General features: G+C 42.2%; 1 protein-coding gene across 1 annotated transcript in view; it reads right to left on the bottom strand.

The window, feature by feature from the left end:
- Window positions 1-15,191, bottom strand: part of KIF25 (kinesin family member 25) — a 42,533-nt gene that overhangs the window by 4,170 nt on the left and 23,172 nt on the right. Inside the window, exons 9-13 of the mRNA XM_035108534.3 lie at window positions 14,661-14,735; window positions 12,613-12,762; window positions 9,821-9,997; window positions 4,427-4,581; window positions 2,084-2,287 (exon numbers count right to left, since the gene is read on the bottom strand). Of these exons, the coding sequence (XP_034964425.1) occupies window positions 2,084-2,287; window positions 4,427-4,581; window positions 9,821-9,997; window positions 12,613-12,762; window positions 14,661-14,735 (761 nt within the window). The remainder of the gene's footprint in view (window positions 1-2,083; window positions 2,288-4,426; window positions 4,582-9,820; window positions 9,998-12,612; window positions 12,763-14,660; window positions 14,736-15,191) is intronic.

The following is a 15,191-nucleotide window of genomic DNA, read 5'->3' as shown; positions in this document are numbered from 1 at the left end:
AAGCTGATGGGGTATAATTGACTTTATCCAAGCAAAAAAATGTCTTCCGGAAATTGAGCAGAGTTTAGGCTACAATTCTAAACCCATTTACTTGGGAGTGAGCCCCACTGAACACAGATGGATTTAATTTTGAATAAACATGCTTAGGATTGTGGCGTTAACCTATTTATTATGTAAAGTATTAGCTGAGACAAATTGGCGATAATCACTGCAGTTCATTAATGATGCAGAGTGGTGCCACCTGGAGATCTGGTCTTTCAAAAGAACAGACCAGCAAATGGCTGCCCCCAAGAAGCTGTGGAAACATCACAGGATTCTCAACTGTATATTGGCTAAAGGGGGGGGAGTAGAAGAAAGCTTTAACACCCACAACAAATAAAATGTGTATCTTTCAATAGTGTTTTTCCCCCCCTAATGTGACCAGTGACCAGGGAAAAGAACTCTTGGCAGCAACGTAAAAAGCTCTTTCATAACATAGGTTCAGTTTTCAAAACATTATTTCTGGAATGTTGCATTTGACTGAGCGGCTTTTCTTGGTAAGGAAGCTTGTCCTTTAGGAAATAAATAATCAGGTTTCTGAAAGGACTGCGTTTGAAGAGGAAGAAGGGGGGGGAGCCAAAGAAAACAGGAAATTACTTACAGGATGTATCAACATCCCTCCTGGTATTGTTTTTCATAAGGAGGCTGAAGAAGCCACACTGAATTATGTTGATCTGGACAAATATTTGATGTATTTAAACCATTTGTGAGCCTTAAATTGCAGGCATTCCTAGGTGGTTTAGCACCAGAAAGGTAATACCTATTAAGCAGCAGCCTGAACAAACTTGGTGCTGAACTGTGACTGTGCATCAAGGTAGGAGAGGAACTGGGGAATTCAGGCCCCTCTTAACAGCTATGTTACCGAGTGCCCCCTTTGCTTATGCTCCAAGATCAGTGATGGTCAGGAGCTGGGCTTTAAATTTAGGCAAAACAACAATACAATGCAATACAGATCAAAAATTAAAATTAATGGCTACTCTTTTTTAAACAACAACAACAACTAAGGCCTCTTGGCACTAAAAAGTTTTTGAAAGGTGCCTGAAAGTCTAAAGTGAGGATGCCTGCAGAATCTCTAGTCAAAGAGTGGCCCACAGCTCTGCTGGTATTACAGTATATGGTGTGCATTATTGCTAATGGACAAAGTAAATGCCACTTTGCTCCAAAACTAACCAAGAAAGCTCATGGTATTGCAGGGGTTGGGAACTGATTCTGACTTTGGGCCAGATACTTATCTTCCCCCGAGGATCAAATTTGACAGGTGCGTAGTTGCACCCATCACCTGATGCCATAATGATATCAGGTGACTGACACCTGTCAATTGGACAGTGCTAAGAGCAACATCTTCTGAATATGTGATTTCAGTGCCAATTAGCTTATTGGTGTTGGGGGCAAAGCTTCAAAGACGCTTTGAAGTCTATGGAGAGGGGAGAATCCATCCTAAAAATGGAGTATTTCCCCCTCCATGGTTTGAATACAAAACACTTCCTCTAGAGACAGAACCTGCTGCAAATTTTCATGCAACATGTCACTGGTATTTGGTAAATTACTAACTAAATACTCAATTTAGGAGGGGTGGGGAGCACTCGAGGAATATTTGGTTCTAGGGCCTCTACCCAGACCAGCTTTTAAAGATCAGGAAAGAGGGCATCAGTGGATTCTAGGAAAAGTGGAAGAGGGTGAGTTAAAAGGTAAATGGATGACTCTGGTTTGATATGGAATGCATCAAAACACAACGGTAATTTAGCAAAAGATTACAAAGATTGTAACTAAATAAAACCTTGAAGGTATGTTAATAAAGTTTTGGAGCCCTGCTTGGGATCTCTGTAGCTGTTCTTTGCAGGCTAAGCACTTTATGGATCTCAACAGGCACACGGGCCTGTCATTAACAGTTTAATCAGATCCATTTCAGATGTGGTCCTTGGAGCGGAACATGTTGTCCACAGCGTCTACATGCACTGGCTAAATTTACTCAATGCAAACCGATCCCAAGGTAGGTTTCTACCATCACAAGTGTGAAAATGTCTTGTCCCAAAGGTTACTTTACCAGCACATTCACTGCCAGCCAAATCCACCAGCTGCAGTTTTGTTCTCATTCGCTTAAGTTTTTCTGTAGATTCATTGAAAAACAGCGTCGGAGAAGAAGCTCTAGAAGGAAAGGAGGGCTTGTCATCTTTCACTGAGCAAGGAGAAGTGAGGAAATGTTTTCTACCCATCTTTGGACTAGAACGGTCACCTGCCCAGGGAGTTGCTGGGTGAAGGAAAGAAAAATAACGGGAAAAGTTTGTTTCTGACCCCACAGAAGTGAAGTAAGACATGCAGGAGCGATGGGGAATCTGTTCAGTTCAGTTCAGTTCCTGGGTTAGGACAAAGGGTTGACCCAGTAATTTTCAAGTGATTATTATACAGTTGCTGGGCTCTGATTATACACTGTTCTGCTGGCATAGAGATGTATCAAGGATGTGTAGGGAATTGCATCCACTACTCACAAAACCAGATGCAATTGCTCATTTTTATGACTTCTTCTCCAGATAACGGCAATCCCACAACACTGAAAGACTCATAACCAGCGTCAGCAGTATTAGCCTTGCTTACAATTCACTTACTGTAGGATATACCATTGATGGAGAAGAATGCATCAAAGCCTTCTCCGTTGTGAACTACTGTAGGAGTCTCAGGTGAGCCCATGTTGATAGGTTATGAGAACTTCAAAAACTTTTCAGTCTTTATGTACTTTGTCTGTTAGTAACTTGAATAGTTTTGCTAGCTTTCGTTCAGGGTTAGGATCCGGAGTCAGGAGTAGGACAGCAATAAAAAACACCAGTGTCCGTGACGTTCACTCTTTATTCAAAGAAACCAAAACTGTGAAGACCTAGTGACCACAGCAACTTTTCCCAGTATGTCTTGCCCCAATGAGACAGTTGCTATGACTGGAGGTCTCCACCTTCCCACTGCTCCCTAAGACTCCTACTTTCCTGGCAGGGCAGTCTCGAGCAGGTTGGGCGCCCTGGCGCTGAGGGGCGGAGATCGCTCCGGCGCCCCCGCCCTCGCAGGGTGCAGCATGGTTTCCGCGTGGCTTTGCCGCCCAGCGCCCAGCCTACCAGCCCGGCGCCCTGGCGCACCGCACCACCGGGGCTCTACCTAGAGCCGGCCCTGTTTCATGGGTCCTTCCCAAGCAATCTCAAGATCCTTCGTCTAATCTCTTGTTGTTCTTCCCTCTTCATTCCTCTATATCAGGCACCCCCAAACTTCGGCCCTCCAGATGTTTTGGACTACAATTCCCATCTTCCCCGACCACTGGTCCTGTTACCGTGTTTCTCCGAAAATAAGCCATACCCCGAAAATAAGCCATACTCTGAAAATAAGCCATAGTGATAGGCAGTTTAACCTTGTAGGTTAAACTGTACCATACTTAATAAAAAAATAAGACATCCCCTGAAAATAAGCCACCGTGTTTGTTTTGAGGAAAAATAAATATAAGACGGTGTCTTATTTTTGGAGAAACACGGTAGCTAGGGATCATGGGAGTTGTAGGCCAAAACATCTGGAGGGCCACAGTTTGGGGATGCCTGCTCTATATGTTCTGGGGGACCAGGGAGGAGAGGAGCTGGTTGCAGTAGGAGGGGGAGACTTCCTAGCTTCAGCAACCGGCCTCCTCTCTATTTTCCGCCCCCCCCATTTTTCCTGCCTCTGATTCTGGACTGCTCTCTGCCCCAGCCTCTTCCTGCTCACTAAACTCTGTTACCTCGTCAGCTTCAGACACCTCTTCCTCCCAGTCTTCCCCCTCATCTCCCTCTGACCACTCATCATCATCACATCACCAATCCCCTGAATCTGAACTCCTCCCCCCCGAGGATCCCCCTGCAGGTTCCCCAACTGTTACCTCCCACCACTCTTCTGCATCTAGCTAGTCCATGACACTCAGGTATTTTTTTGGGAGGGGATAGCACTTTATTATAACAGTTTATAATATTGTTTTATTATGGTTCCATTTTTGTGATGGAATTTTATAGAAATGAGCTGTCTGGACCTTTGACTAGAAGAGGAGGGGTATAAAGTTAATAAACCTAACTTAAAACTGGAAAAGCAGGAGTCAGGAGATATACACTATACAATGTAGTGAATAGCTAGGAAGGAGCACCCACGTGTTAGTCCCAGAATTTCTCCTAGCCAGTGCCTCTCAGGTTTTTCTCCAGCTTGAATTTAAATAATAGGAAATGGCTGCAGCAAGTTTCAACTTGGAATTCATTGTCAGTATTAAAGCAGACTAGTCAATTACATTTCTGATCTCGTTTAAAGGTTAGATAGGAAGTAAAAGCAAAGCAAATACTTTGCATGGGTAGTGGATTTCATGACAATCCTAGAGGTATTCTAGAAACAGGCAACTTACCCAAGTTATCCTCTGAGTCAGCCTTTGTGGTTACTGTCAAGGTTATCACAAGATGAGAACGAGAGGAATGAGCGTGGACAAGTGTCGGGTGTTTGACTCTCAGTTGTAAGCCCTTATTAACTAGTTCCAAAAACTCCACAGCATCTTCAACAGGCCTTACAAAGCAAAACATTTTAGCAGGATTTTAAAACAAGCTGCAATTTAAGCATGAGTACAGATCTGCTAATTTTCCCAGGGGTCTCATATTGTCCTGTTCCCAATATTGTTTCCATTTCCCCACCACCACCTAAAGTATCTGTACTAAAACTGCAAGTTTTATATGGTGCATTTGTAAAACAACTAAGTTATTAAGATACAGATACAGATACAGATACACAATTAAGTTATTAAGATACAGATACACCAAGATATACCTTGGTGCTTTGATTTAAATTGTAACAATCATGGTCAATGATAAACAACATCTGGGTAACTATGAATAACATTCTGACAGTTTTAGGTGTCAGTCTTGAATATTTTCATTGTCCATCAAGACACTATAGTTTTGTAGAACTGTAATTTAGATTAATAACAGTGGAACCATCTTTTGCAACACAAATTCTGAGGAAATTCCTGTAACAGTATTCATTTAATTTAACCAAGAAGAGGATGAGGAAATCCAGATCTGAGAAGCTCAAAAGGAAGCACATGCCATGCAAAAAATCATTTCTGCATCTAAGATGAATGAATGTATGTATTCAAAAGAAATCTCAGGATTTTTGTTCGTCCTGGGAACCTGGCACAGAGAGAGATTAAAAGTGAAACAGAAGTCGCTAAACATGCAAAAACGATTGCAGTGCGTAGTTCATCTTGTTTCCTCCCCGCTGTGAATTATGCACAACACCTCCAACTGAAATACAGGGTTTAACAGGAATTGTGAAACAGCCTAATTATATGGAGACTGTCGGCTGTTAAAAAAAGACAATATTGTATGATGTGTTGCCAGCTACAAACTAGCATCTCAATCTGGAGAGAGCATCACTCTTCAGTCATGGATGCCAACCCAAATAAAACTGGTCAGAATTTTCTCATCACTTTTTCTGACTTCGCCCTAGTTAGATTTGTTTTCTAAACTAATTTTTCCTAGGTAGTGAGACTTAGCTCTTCATATGTCCGAAATATCAGCAGAACAATAATACCCAAGAAGGAAGAAATGTGATTGAGAAACTGACAGCACACCAACGTTTAGAAAGAGAAATCCTATGTTTTTAACAGAATTTCAATTTTTCTCAAGGGAAGGCGGATGGGAGGAAGACCCTCCTCTGAGTCCAGGAAGTCAGCGTCCCATTTTCATTTCTGAAGGAGGTGAAGTCTCTCCCCTCAACTCTCAGACACTTCAGTTTAAGGTAGCTTGGAGCTGTGCATTCAACGTTCAAGGCCAACACGCACAGGGTGCTGGATACAGTTGCCTGCAGGCAAAATCAGCAGCTTGAAGAGAGCATGAATAGCGTCTGCCACATGGGGTGGGAGACAGCTGCAAGTTTAGTTTCCGAGGAGTTACATTCTGGCTCCATATGGGAGTCAAATGGGACTCAATACCCATTGATTGGTATTACAGATTGCTCAATCTAGAAAAGAAAGAAATGGCTCTTATTTCAAAGGCAGCTCCCTGTCCCCATGGTGGCAAACGTTCGCTCAGAGGGAACGTACTCAAAGGCTAAACGCAAAGAAAAGCACCCACCTGCTTTGCATAGCTTAGTACAAAAAACCAAACAGCACCTTTGGTTCCCACCGGATACCAACATGCTGTTTCTATAATCAGGTTAGGAGAATGGAACCAATATGATAGCCTATGGGCCAGAAGGTTTCAAGAACAAACTCCCAGCGTGCAATGTCTCTGAAGGAAAAACACAACAATTCTTCCTTGGCTATAGATGAAACACTACTCAAAAACCCTTTAACTTACTTTAGACTCTTTAGAGTAAGGGTGGCCAGTCACCATGGTTCCCTTATTTTGTTTTGATTTGTCTTTCATTTTCCAGCTTTTTTGTATAAATACTTAATACTATGTGTTTATTAATGTTTTGCCTAAATGCATTGAATTTAAGACCCACTTTTTGTACATCTAGCAGAATGGTGTGTGTGTGTGTGTGTGTGTGTGTATACACATAAACATATGGACACATAAACATTTCTTTAAAAGGAACTTTCCCCCCCCTGAAATTCCTAAAAACTGCATAATAAAAACCCTGCAATAAAAGCAAAGCCTCCCAAACAATGGGAAGGAAAAAATGGATCTTTTGTTTGCCAGTTTTCTACCATATGACACATTTTCCAGCTTGCAACAGATTTCTCCCTCACTAAATCGCAGGACCAAGGACTGACAGGACCAAAATTTCAAATACAGTGGTACCTTGACTTACGGATGACTCGACAACTGAATTTTTCGACTTAGGAATGGGGGTAATGCCCGCGCGCTTACGGATGTCTCGACATCCGGAAAAAACCCCGCGGTGGTTTTAGATAGGGATTTTTTGACTTACAAATTTTTAGATAGGGTTGCTTCGACTTACGAATTTTTCCGTTTCCAATGCATTCCTATGGGAAATCGTGTTTCCAATGGCGTTTTTTCGACTTATGAATTTTTTGACTTACGAAGGTGCCTTCAGAACGGATTACATTTGTAAGTTGAGGCACCACTGTACAAGCCAGAAATTTCTTGGAGAGAAAGCATGGGAAATGGATTGTAGGAAGATCACAGAAGTTGAATACTTTAGTTAATTGGCTTACGACTTTGTGGAACTGAGGTGGGTCGATTTGGTGAGAAAGATGATAAATAAGAGTTTGGGGATCTATTACTTTTGTGAATTAGTTTTATCAAATGGCAACTGACATCTTTCCTCATAATACACAAAAGATAGGCTGCAGTCACTGTATAGATTCTTTTAGTGAATTCTGTAGTCACTACTTAGCCACTGACCGTGTTTGGATGACCATATCTTAGCTTATTTAGCTGAGATATGCAATAGGAGTAGGGACCCAGGTGGCGCTGTGGTTAAACCACTGATCCTAGGGCTTGCTGATCAGAAGGTCGGCGGTTCGAATCCCTGCAACGGGGTGAGCTCCCGTTGCTTGGTCCCAGCTCCTGCCAACCTAGCAGTTCGAAAGCACGTCAAAATGCAAGTAGATAAATAGGAACCGCTACAGCGGGAAGGTAAACGGCATTTCCATGTGCTGCTCTGGTTCGCCAGAAGCGGCTTTGTCATGCTGGCCACATGACCTGGAAGCTATACGCCGGCTCCCTCGGCCAATAATGCGAGATGAGCGCGCAACCCCAGAGTCGGTCACGACTGGACCTAATGGTCAGGGGTCCCTTTACCTTTACGCAATAGGAGCTTTTGAACTATTCCCTTTGCCAGCAACCAGATTAGACCAGAAAGCCTCTAATTAACCAGTTTCCTGTTTCATCTTAATTAGGAAATGATGGTTACCAGCTTCAGAACAAATTAAAATATTAAACCACAGCTTGAAGTTGGTGTACTAGCCTGGCTTTTTCCAAAGTAGGTAGCCATGCTTTGGCTGATTAGAGGGTTCTTGGTTTAAACATGGCTTGAGTGAAGGGGCTCCATGCATAAGTGAAGGGTTGAGCAGATCTCTGTTTAATAAGCCAAAACATGATCATCCAAAACAAGTCAGACCCTTTCAGCCAACAAGAAATAAATGTAAGAGTTATCTCTTGGCAGAGCAAATCAAAAAGGAAAAATGTAAAGGTAAAAGGTAAAGGACCCCTGGATGGTTCAGTCCCGTCAAAGGTGACTATGGGGTTGCGGCGCTCATCTCGCTTTCAGGCCGAAGGAGCCGGCGTTTCTCCACAGAGAGCTTTCTGGGTATGTAGCCAGCATGCCACTTCTGGCATAACGGAACACTGTGACAGAAACCAGAGCACACGGAAACACCATTTATCTACTTGCACTGGTGTGCTTTCGAACTGCTAGTTTGGCAGGAGCTGGGACAGAGCAATGGGAGCCCACTCCATTGCGGGGATTCGAACCGCCGACCTTCCAATCAGCAAGCCCAAGAGGCTCAGTGGTTTAGACCACGGTGCCACCTGCATCCCACAGGAAAAATGTAACATGTAACCAGGCCCTAGAAATTACAGTATTAGTAGATGACGACAACGCTTTCTCAATATTGTGTTAACTTAGTCTGCTCAGCTGTTACCTTGGGGTCCCTTCCAACTCTACGAAGTCTGATTTCCCCTTTCTCCTTCCAAATAAATCATGAATTTATTGTTTTAAAATTGGTTTTTATTACACTGAATCCTAAACCTTTTGTCCTTAGGTATAAACATTATGAAGAAAATCCACTGAACCAGAATATTAGACTTCAGAAACGTTCAGATCCCTGATTGCAGAAAGAGCCGTTAAAAAAAAAATTCTTAGTGGCCCCCAATTTTCTGTGGGGTGATCAATTTATGCAGAATAAAAAACCAAACGGAGGGAATTATGTCTGCTCAGCCCTCCAGCACATTTGGTGTATTTTTAATCAAGGATTTTTGGCAAAAATACAGGACCACATAAACAAAGCTCGAGTGGTTTGCTTATGTTAGTGAAACCCACAGACAAAAATACTGTCTTAAATTATCTCCTTTGTGGGTGTAGTATATTATAGTTTATGAAGGAAATAAAAGGTCTGTTGTGTCTGCCTTCAACCCCCCCCAAAAAAAACAGCATAAGAAATGCTTGTGTTGTGTATTGTGACTACAGGAGTTTAAGAAAGGGGGAGGGGAATCACATTTCTACTGGGAATAAAAACAGTTATGGTTTTCTGTGGAATTTTACCATCTGAAACTGTTTCCAAAGAAAAAAACAACAACCCTGAAACCCTTTCCTGCTCTCAACTATAACGAATTTCCAAGTACTGTACAGTGGAACCTCGGTTTATGAACACCTCGGTTTACGAATTTTCAGTTTACGAACGCCGCGGACCCATCTGGAACGGATTAATCCACTTTCCATTACTTTCAATGGGAAAGTTCGCTTCAGTTTATGAACGCTTCAGTTTAAGAACAGACTTCGGAACCAATTGTGTTCATAAACCGAGGTACCACTGTATAGGCAAAGTTACAATATGTGCCCCTCCCCTCCCCGCCTAGAGAGCAAATGAGATTGAGACACCCCACATCCCAAAAAACATGAGCTGGCAAAAGATCACCAGGTGGGAGAACATTCAGAAAATATGTCTTAACAAACAAAATAAATAAAAAGGGGGTGGGTAGAAAAAGTCGTATTGCAGTGATGCTAACGAGTAACAAATGAGTATGAAAAGCAAGTTGATTGTAACAACGTTATACAGATTAGCATTTTTTTGTCACCGAGACAGGCTGCATTACTTCTTGGTCACAAGAGTACTCACTCATGGGTAAGAAGTGGGATATCGCTTTTTCCTTCCTTATTTGTGATTATGTCCCTTTTGACACCACTTGTTCTTCCACAGCTGTCTTTGGCCAGAAGATCAAAAACTTCATTATTATATACTTCCACGACAGAAACCTCAACCCAATGGCTTCCTAGCGGCTTTTCTGAAAGGAGTCTGAAAAAGGAGAGGGGAGTGGGGAGAGTTTTAGCGACTGAAACAAAACCCTGAATAAACTAGGCTTGTGATCCAGGGGACTATTAACAGCCCGACTTAAGTGCTTATCTAAATACCCCAAACTTCCTAACCAGAAACCCAGCCCATTATGCTGTGGCTGTGATATACTGGGACAATTCTGTTGACAATACGCTTCAGTTGCACAGGCTCCACGCAAAAAGTAGAACTTGAAAAGGAAAAGAGATTTGTTGACGAAATTAGCAAGGCCAACGACGACTGCAAGATCCTTAATGTTTACATTCTCAGCCATTTCCAAATGGCGTTGGTGGGTCATCAGGCTACTGAAGGCAGTGAAGCAACGGATGACAAGCAAAGTTGCACTGTCCTGTGTACGGGAAATCCATCCTAGGTGCACATGGATGTAAAAGAGGCAGGCCTTACTGCACATGTGCAAGGGATTGAAAACGTAGCATATTATGGGCTGTATCCCATGTTAGTCATATTCAGAGTAGATCTGCTTAATGGGCATGGCTCACCTAGGTCCATTAATTTCAAAGGGTCTACTCCAATTAGAACTGATTTGGATACAGCCCCGTGTCTCTAAATGCCATTTAAAAATTCAGACAACCACTAGATACGTAACAAAACCTCTCTGTGTCACAGACTTTACTTGTTTGCCCATACAATCAAAGTGGACAACACTGTATGGTGGCTTGGAGTTCTTTCAGTTCCTGCCCCTCTCCATTTCACATATGGGACAACCAGAAAGGAATATTCAAGATGAACTTATTACCAAGAATAAACCATTCTTAGGGATCCTATGAGGATATATGAGGTTATGAATGTTAGAAGTCGTCCTACAGACGAGTAGGACCTTGGCAAAGACACATGCCTGACTGGCATGTTCTCTCCCTCTTGGTCGATCGTTTGGGAGCTTCAAAAGCTTTCTCCAGCCCGAACATCACAGTGACTAATACCAAAAAGCATTAGCATGCTTAGGGATCTGCAGAGTCTTTGTAGTTTGCATAACAGACCTCAGCAACTCAGCATTTGGCTAATCTATTTTATTTACTGTACATATAAACATACACGGAGCACTGCAACATGGCTCCCTCTCTCTCTAGCATCAGACAGCAAAGAGAAAGAACAAAGGACAATAGTCCCACTTCACTGAACACAGTAACACAAACATCCTGTCTCCGTCATTTCCCACTCTGTGGAATGAAAACATATACTGTCATGTGATAGACAACAATCCCATGACTGCAGACACGGGGAATGAATCTTCAACAATATTTACACTAACCATTTTTTGCAGGGTATTTTATAGTACCAGTAGCCCATGTAATTTGCTGTAATCTGTCCAGTTAATCTGATTTTTGATACCAATTACCTTCACTTTGATCAGAACATATTGGGTTGGATCCAAACATGCCCTATTGTAAGTGAAATACTACCTACCTGAGCAGAAGGGGTTTACCCAACTTAGTACAAAGTCCCTGTGTGAGAAAACAGAAGTGGAATCCAGCAGTATGCTTCTATGAAAACCCTTGATAGCGCAAGGCATTGAACAAACTCAAGCACAATTTCTCAAGGTGTGTACTAGTGTAAAGTTTTACACGGGGTCTGCTAGCACCAGGTATTGTGCAATTTCTTGCACAAGAGCTCAAGATGTATGCTTGAGATAAGTCTCTGTTGTGCAAAGTCTTCTGCTAGCTCTTGTGCAATAGTTTACAGCACAGCACAACTACCGGTACCAAAATTTATTCTGTTGGTGGATCTCTGGATGCAACTCATTATCTTTTCAACATACATTTCAGCCTATTTATGCACAAATGCCGTTATTCACCAGGCCTCAGTGACATAAACTCATTTCCATTTTAACTGCCAGTAATCCTGCATGCTCCTGGCTATATCTGATGGGGCACGCGGCTTCCTGTGTGCACATCTGGCATTTTTATTTTTCAAAGAAGCCTGCCCCCAAAATTCAAAGAACAGCCTCATAATTGTTAGAGAAGGAAGAACATATGTACAGTAAATGCACAAAGCCCTGACTGAGAACCACAAAGAACAATGAGGAAGGAGGGGAAATATCAGGCATTGCAACAGAGATGGGCTTGTGCAGAAATACTCTGAAATAAGAATTGTAATTAATTTTGTACACTGAAAATAGAAAGAATTTGCCGTCAATTGATTTATCTGTGCGTATTGATGATTGGCTTAAATGTCTACTCTGGCATTTTCTAAATGGGCTTTAATAATTATTTAAAATTAAAAGCCACAGGAAATGAAGTCCCATCCTTTTTTTATCTTTCCATTCCATGGATTACTCAGAGTACTGAGATCCAGCACTCAAAAGGTATAAATAGTATCATCAGTCATTGGGTTGGTGACCACAGGAGAGTAGGAATCCTCCATAATGGCCCTGAAGTTGTGGAACACTCTGTGTGAGAGATGAACCTATTAAGACTGCATTTAGCTTTTTTTCTGCTTCTCGTCTCCCTGGCTGCAACTGCTGTACTGCACGTTGAGAAACTCTGAATTGAGAGGAAGATACTAAATGAAATAAACAGATGAAATAAAAAAAAATAACACTCATCTGCTGTCATCAATACCTGAATACTTCTTTGCTAGCTCTAGGAATAATTCCTAAGTCTTGCTCGTCTTCCATGGAGAAAGTGAAATTACTCTCAGACTGTGGACCCAACATTGTGTGTGTTTTCCCACTTCCAGTCTGTCCGTAAGCCATAATGCACACATTGTACCTGCAAAGAAGAAAAGCAAGATTCTCAAAGCCAATAGCTACTATTGATCAAAGTTGGAAACTGTTGAGAAGAAAATTCATTTTCCAGTTTTCTAATAACTTCACATAAAAGTTCATAGAACTTGCTAATTTCCAAAACACTGCAACCTCCACCCCTCCTGGAAATTCCACAGTAGGCAGAATAAGTCCACTTGGAATGGATGGGCAAAATCTCTTTTTTCCTTCCCTTCTATGGAGAAAACAGGGAAATGGGAGCGGGGTGAGGGAAGCAAGGGAGGGCAGAAGCAAGGACAGACAATTGCTCCAGAACAGGGATGTTTCCTTTTGTAACAAGAGTCCTTGGTTTACTTTTGATGGAGGCAAGTTGTGGAGTACAATTTAGCAGCCACAGAACTCTGCAGAATCATCTGAAAGGATGCTTTCAGCTCGTGATATGAGCCAGTTTAAGATGATCAGTGTTGCTGGGAAGGGATGCTTTTCAAGAGCTCTCTGCAATCTTAGGAGCATTCTCTGTTCTTTAAATGGTAGCCTAGTAGCAGTACATTTGAAGTTAGCTATGCCTAGCAGCCAGGATTTTCACATAGCTAGAATGTGTGTGAGAGAGGGGGGGGAGGCATAACATTACATTGCGAGCAAAACATTTATGGCACAGCTAGAACTGCATTGTAGATCAGGTCCAGCTCACAAGATTTAACAGGCCATCCTTGCCCCGGTATAAGATTCCACCTTTCCCCATTGTTTTGACCCAGATTGCAAAACCCAGCTGAACATTTAATTTAGATAGTTTTGCCCTTTTAAGATACGTGCTGGCAGTGTTCCAGGTAGCCCCTTAAAACGAGAGATGGGGAGGATGGTGGTATATTGTACAGAGGAAAGAAAATGTGTGGATCTGGTCCTGGGAAAGGGATAGGAATCTACAAGGTATTGCAGATCCAGCATTGTGAACTCAGGAAGCAGAATCCACATATTCAAGCTCTTTTCTGAAAGTAAGGCTAGGCACTGCTTGAAGAAGAAAAAATAGTAGGCTCCTTTTATGTGCCGTTGTTTATTTGGACCAGTTTGTGAATCATGACTGCCTATTGAGAGAGAGGGATACAGCATTTAATCTAAGACAGGCATCCCCAAACTGCGGCACCTTGCACCTTTAGTGCAGAAATGTTCACCAGCTTTCTCATAAGGTGATGTTACAGATCACTCATGGCTCATACCACAAACGCTCAGATGGGCTAGAAAGCTCAAAGTCAAAACACTGCGCCTGTTCCGCATTTTACAGACGGGAGATTGATCAAAAACATGGCTGGTAGAGGGACCTCATCTTTTCCAGACAAACAATCTGCTTTTGTTTAAATGGTGTGTCCTGAAAAGGCATGAAGTACTTTTGTTTCCAATAACAGAACATTTCCTGAATGGCTGAAGGCGGGAGAAGCAAAGCAAAAAAAGCCATGTTTCAGGGAACCTCTTTTAAACAGAAACAGGCTTAAGGGGGAAGATCCTTCCCTAATCTGCATGCAGAACTACTGCACTGGAGTTAGCAGAAAACTTGGTAGAAGGGATTTTGGAAAGAGCATTTAACACCTCCTCCCCTCCCTTCTAGGACATGGTGTTGTTGTTTTCTAAATGGATCCAAAAGAGGCAACTTTGCCACCTTATGGATCCCTATAGCAAGACACCAGATTTGGTCTGGTGTTGTTCCTTCTGATGGTCTTTAATTCATCATAGTTTTAATGTACCATATCAAAGTCCAGGAGAAAAGAAGGACTCCCTACTTTTGTGGCAGGTGCATTAACTTCTTGGTAGGGTTTACGCCTTTGAGCGCTCTCTCTCTCTCTTTAAGAAATAGACTATGTTTGAGACTGTTCTTATCCTGTTAGAAGCACTTCCCTTCCCTTTTCAACTCACCCATCCAGCAGAGATGTTAGCAAAGGGGCTACATCTGCAAACACTGTCACTTGAGACTCAGAAGCACTGTAAACTCTGTAGATGTAAAATACAATTCAGTCATTCTGGCAAAATGGTCTGGGAATGTTTGCAGTGAAGAAAGAAGAACAAAGAACAGAGCAGCATTATTCACTGAAATCTCCAATATTGTGAAACAATTTCTTCAGAAGCACTAAGATCTATGGAAGGGAATTACTCACGCCTACTCTTAAGCTGGTTTAGACATCAGGAAATTAAACAGAGTTGAGCCACAATTCTATTCCAGTAGCCAGATGCAAGGGGTCTAAGTGTTCTGGACTCTGCCAAGGAGGACCTTGTCAAATCCTAGCTATTTCTAGAGACACAGACCAGGCTGTGATATGTTTTCATTCAGTTCTCCCCCACTGTTTTTATTTTACTGTCTGCACACAGAAGCATGTTACTTGGATTCTAGCTTCATTTTTAACATCTGTGCTGCAGTGGCTTTGCTGAGATTTTGGAAGGAATTCTGTG

The sequence above is a fragment of the Zootoca vivipara genome, chromosome 3, assembly GCF_965207765.1.
Source record: "Zootoca vivipara chromosome 3, rZooViv2.hap1.1, whole genome shotgun sequence".
Taxonomy (NCBI): domain Eukaryota; kingdom Metazoa; phylum Chordata; class Lepidosauria; order Squamata; family Lacertidae; genus Zootoca; species Zootoca vivipara.
Note: the sequence above shows the minus strand (reverse complement) of the source record. Positions and strands in the feature narration are given on the sequence as shown.